The 5,033-nt window shown below is 26.3% G+C and overlaps 3 protein-coding genes across 3 annotated transcripts; 1 reads left to right on the plus strand and 2 right to left on the minus strand.

Annotated features, from left to right (window-relative positions):
• The first annotated feature begins 185 nt into the window (after positions 1-185).
• On the plus strand, positions 186-2,951 carry DICPUDRAFT_99895 (uncharacterized protein). The gene is made up of 3 exons (XM_003294196.1): positions 186-466; positions 572-689; positions 778-2,951. The coding sequence occupies exons 1-3, from the start codon at positions 430-432 to the stop codon at positions 2,837-2,839; spliced, it is 2,217 nt and encodes a 738-aa protein (XP_003294244.1). The 5' UTR covers positions 186-429; the 3' UTR covers positions 2,840-2,951.
• A 76-nt stretch (positions 2,952-3,027) lies between these two features.
• DICPUDRAFT_43149 (uncharacterized protein) lies at positions 3,028-3,783 on the minus strand (the record flags this gene model as incomplete). The annotated part of the gene is made up of 1 exon (XM_003294200.1): positions 3,028-3,783. One exon carries the CDS (start codon positions 3,781-3,783, stop codon positions 3,028-3,030), a length of 756 nt encoding a protein of 251 aa, XP_003294248.1.
• A 452-nt stretch (positions 3,784-4,235) lies between these two features.
• DICPUDRAFT_90584 (uncharacterized protein) lies at positions 4,236-4,616 on the minus strand (the record flags this gene model as incomplete). The annotated part of the gene is made up of 1 exon (XM_003294201.1): positions 4,236-4,616. One exon carries the CDS (start codon positions 4,614-4,616, stop codon positions 4,236-4,238), a length of 381 nt encoding a protein of 126 aa, XP_003294249.1.
• Positions 4,617-5,033: the final 417 nt, after the last annotated feature.

Consider the following 5,033-nt stretch of genomic DNA (forward strand, 5'->3'; position numbering starts at 1 on the left):
CAACAAACCTTTTTTTTTTTTTTAAAATAAATTTAAAAAAAAAAAAAAAATTAAAATAAAATAAAATATAAATTTTAAAAAAATAGTTTAAACTCTTTTTTCTTTCTTTTATATAATAATAAAATAAAAAAAATTAAAAAAAATAAAATAAAATATTAATTTTTTATTTTTTTTAAAAAAAATTTTAGATTTTCTCTTTATTTTGAAAAAAAAAAAAAAAAAAAAAAAAAATTTTTAAAAAGTTTTAAAAAATAGTTTTATCACAAAACAAAAAAAAATAATAGTAATATAACAATAATTTGTCTCAATTTTTCAAATTTTCAAATCCTCGAAATAAACAAAAGCAAAATTGATCAACAAAAAAACATCACTACATTGCAATAACAAAAAACAAGATATTGTTAATTGTTTGGATGAATAGTTAATATAATGGATTCAAATACAAGTAATATATGCTTTGATCCAGGTATGTATAAAAAAAAAAACGAAAAGAAATTTTTTTTTTTTTTAATATCAAAAAAAATAAATAAAAAAGATAAATTGTATTTACTAATTAATTTATTTATTAAAGAAACTGATGGACTACCAGATGGATCAAATGCATTCAGGATTAATATAGAAGATTTAGAATTTGGTCCAGAAATTGGAAAAGGTGCATATGGTAAAATTTTTAAAGGAGAATATTTTGGGTAAGCAGATAGTTAGTTTGTTACATAAATTTTAACCTATTTTTTAAAAGGATAAAGTATATTAATATACTTTTATAATTATTTATAGCACACCAGTTGGTATTAAAGAAATTTCATTATCACCAAATGATGTTAAATATAAAGATTTAATTAAATTTATACAAAGAGAGGTAGCAATGTTAAGATTTAGCCACCCAAATTTAGTGCAGTTTATTGGAGTTTCAGAAAAAGGATCAAATTTATATATTGTAACAGAATTTGTATCAGGAGGAGATTTAGCATATTATTTATTTAGAAACAAGAATGATGACACACCAGAGCAATTTATGCACAGAAAAGTGAACATTGGAAGTAGCTCAACACCAGATTTAGATACAACAAGCGAAAAACTAGTACCATTAACATGGCCATTAAGAATAAAGATAGCTTATGATGTAGCATGTGCAATGGCGTACCTTCACTCACGTCATGTTATTCACAGAGATTTAAAATCGACCAACTTATTGGTTGGTGACAGCTGGAAAATTAAAGTGTGCGATTTTGGATTTGCAAGAACAGCATATGCAGGTCGTGCTAAACGTACAATGACAATTTGTGGAACTACTAATTGTATGGCACCAGAAGTTATATTGGGACAAGACTACAATGAAGCATGCGATGTTTTCTCATATGGTATCGTTTTATCAGAAATTATTACACGTTTAGAAACAACCAATAATCTACGTCCCTCCTCTTTAAAATACGGTTTGGATGTCGATATTTTATTACCGTTAGTTCCAAAAGATTGTCCACCTCCATTTTTAAAATTGGTTTTCGATTGCACCGAATACGATCCTGACCAAAGACCAACCTTTAAAGAAATTACCGAACGTTTAAAAAGTTTAACCAAACGTTTATCAATTCCAAATGTTTTACCACCTCTTAGAATACTAGCTCAATCGCCAATTACATCACCATTACAATCACCATGTTCAAAACTACTTTATAATAATGTTTTTAAATCGATTTCATTAAATAATGGTAGCACAAGTAGTAACAATAGTAGTAGTAGTAGCGGTAGTTTTCATCAAAATAACAATAATAATAATATAGAAATACAGGTAAATTGTAATAGTTTTAATAATAATAATAATGATATACAGAATAATGATAATATTGAATTAAATGAAATTTTAATCAATATACCGAATAGCCCAAATAGTAATTTAAATTTAAATATAAATGGTGGTAGAGAAGAAATAATGTCACCAATTTCAATGGGTGACGAAAGTGATTTAGATTCAGATGATGATTTATTAACAGAAGATGACTCATATTCATCAGCATCATCATCAAGATGCAGTTCGAGAAATGGCGGTAAATCTTTTACCAATGGAAGCGGCGGCTCTGCTAAAAAGCATGGAATGGGTTATATTATTAGACATCATTATGGAGATGTAGGTTTAGAATTATCAGGTGGAAGCAGTCATGGTGGAAGCGGTATCAGTTTAAATGTTGAAGGTGTATCTTCATCATCACCAATCACAATTCAATCAACATCACCAAATTTATTGGTTGGAATAGGTTTATCAACAACTCCATCATCATCGAAATCACCACCATCATCATCACTTTCACCACCATCATCTGTAAAATCTTCAAACTATAGCAAATCCATTTCCCCAATCAATGGTATTGGTGGCAGTAGTGGAAGCAATAGTAGACATAGCTCACCAAAATCAAATCGTTTCTCAAATGGTTCATTAAAAGAAAAATTTCAACAATATCAACAACAACAATTTAATTTAAAATCTATTGGTGCAAATTGTAATGATGAAAATGATAAAGAATTGGAAGAACTATCAAAATCAATTGATGACTCTTTAAGATTACAATTTTCTCCATTAAACATTTCACCAAGTGGCAAACATTATTTTAAACAAATACAACATAATAACAATAATCATTTAATTTCTCCAACTATAATCTCAACATCAGCATCCTCCTCATCAACCTCAACACCTTCATTGGTAAGTCAGTTGTTAAGAGTAGATAATTCAACCTCAACATCAGCCACATCATCTCCTGCTACTAAACCACTTTCTTCGATTGCTTCAAATTCCTCGGTTTTCACTCCATTAAGTGGTTTAACTAGAACTGTACAAAGTTAAAAAAAAAAAAAAACTACCAGTAATATAATAAACAATAATAATAAAAACATAAGAATAAACAGCTAATAACAATAAAAAAATAAACTTATTATTATTTTTTTTTATAGAAAATATTTTTATATAAAACATTTGTTTTTTTAGTAATACATTTTATAAAATAATATAAACTGGGATGTGAATGATTTATTTTATAATTTATTTTCTTTTAATAATTTTTCATAAAGATATAAGGCTGATAAAGTTTTACCATCGTGACTCTTTTTCCATAAATCTTCTAATGGTACAATATTTAAAGTAATAGATTCGTTTTCATCCAATGCACCTGTTAATTTATTTTGTAATTCTTCGATTTTAGCTTGATCTAAGGTTTCTCTGAAAAGGAATAATCTAATAAATTCATCACAACCACCTGGTGATGGGTAAACACCGTCTACTGATGGACCATATGATAATTTGGTTAAATCGATTAATTTATCTTCTGAAACTTCTAAACCAGTTTCTTCTTTTAATTCTTTAGCAGCAACACCAACAAAATGGCCGCTGCCATCTAACATACCAGCTGGGATTTCGCTATATTGGAATGATGCGACTGGAACACGGGTTTGAACTGTTAAAACACTGTACTCTTTACCGGTCTCTTTGGATTTTAAGATAACTAAAATAGCAACGGAACCGCCTCTGCAAAAGATAATACCTGGTACAACTCTATTGTCTTTAACTGTAACTACATCTGCTTTAAATTTAAGAAAGCCTACATTTTTACCAAACATATCGACTGATTGGATTTGAATAGAGTTTACTTTTAATTCCTCCTTTTCAGCTTCCATTTTTTTAATCCATTTATTAAAATTTGGTGCATTTAAAACAGTTTCTGCATTGACATCAGTTGGGATGATTGAAACTGGTACATCTAAATTATTGATTTTAACTGTGGTGGTAGTCATTATTCGTTTTATATATAAATTATTTATAATTATATTTTTAATAAAATTATTTTTAATCATTAATAAAAAAAAAAATTAAAATAATCTAAAAAAAAAAAACTAAAAAAATAATAAAAAAAATTAATAAATAAAAATTAAAAAATCTAAAATTTTTTTTTGTGAAAATAATAATAAAAAAAATAGAAAAAATAACTTTTTACACAAAATTTTGTAATTCTTTGTATTTGTTGTTGTTTTTATCATACAGAACATATATATTTATTATATAAAATATATATTTATTATTTTATTTATTTTATAAAGGAATTCTAGATTAATATTGTAACATTTATGAAAAGTGGTTTTTTTATATGGAGAGAGTTGTGTTGGCGGAAAATATAAATATTGTTATTGGGCGATGCTTTGATTAATTATTTTTTTTTAAAATTTAGAAATACAATGATTGCTTTAATTTAGAAACCAGAGTCACGTAAATAATCACCTAAACTTTCAACAGCTTTAGCGGCACTACCTGGTTGGAGAGCAGAATCGTATTGACCAAATAAAATACATTGATTGGTTTTAACAATAACAATACCACCGGTATCTTTTTTAGCGTAAATTGATTTATCGTCGGCTTTTAATACAAAGTTTTTGACACCATTGATGGTAATACCCATTGATGAGGCTTTGCTGGAATCTTTGAAACAAGCGATAATGTGAGCAGCTTCGGTGGCACTAACAGTGAAACCTTTTGAAGTAGCCCAGTTTGAACCATCAGCAGCTGAAAGAATTTGAGCATTGATGAAACCAGCACCAATTAAATTGCTATCGACGTATGCTTGCCAAGTCATTTTTGATTTATATATAATATTAATATCTATTGAAATAAATAAATTAAAAAAAAAGTAATTTTAAATAAAATTATTATTAATATTTCTTTTATTTTATTTTATTTTATTTTATTTCTGCATTTGTTTTGATTTTATTCTATTCTATTCTGTTCTATTCCATTCTATTCTTTCGTCTAATCCATTTGTTTTATTTCTTTTGCTTACTTACTCTTTAATTAGAAAATGAAAATAATTGTTTAGTTTTTGATGAAAAAAATATTTTAAATATGCAGAAAAAAAAAATAAAAAATGAAAAATAAAAAATAAAAATTAAAAAATAAAAAAAAATAATTTTTGGGTTTTTTGGGGTAGGTATCTTTTTACCCATCTTTTTGTCACCACCCATAGTATTTTAATCAAAGATCTGATTTGATTTGA

This window comes from Dictyostelium purpureum, assembly GCF_000190715.1.
Source record: "Dictyostelium purpureum unplaced genomic scaffold DICPUscaffold_526, whole genome shotgun sequence".
In the NCBI taxonomy this organism is placed as follows: Eukaryota; Evosea; class Eumycetozoa; order Dictyosteliales; family Dictyosteliaceae; genus Dictyostelium; species Dictyostelium purpureum.

What these genes read in the sequence shown, in the direction of transcription:
- DICPUDRAFT_99895 (XM_003294196.1), top strand. Translation starts at nt 430, where the DNA reads ATGGATTCAAATACAAGTAATATATGCTTTGATCCAG. An exon ending in TAATATATGCTTTGATCCAG is followed by an intron (nt 467 to 571) that starts GTATGTATAAAA and finishes TATTTATTAAAG; the next exon opens with AAACTGATGGACTACCAGAT. An exon ending in TTTAAAGGAGAATATTTTGG is followed by an intron (nt 690 to 777) that starts GTAAGCAGATAG and finishes AATTATTTATAG; the next exon opens with CACACCAGTTGGTATTAAAG.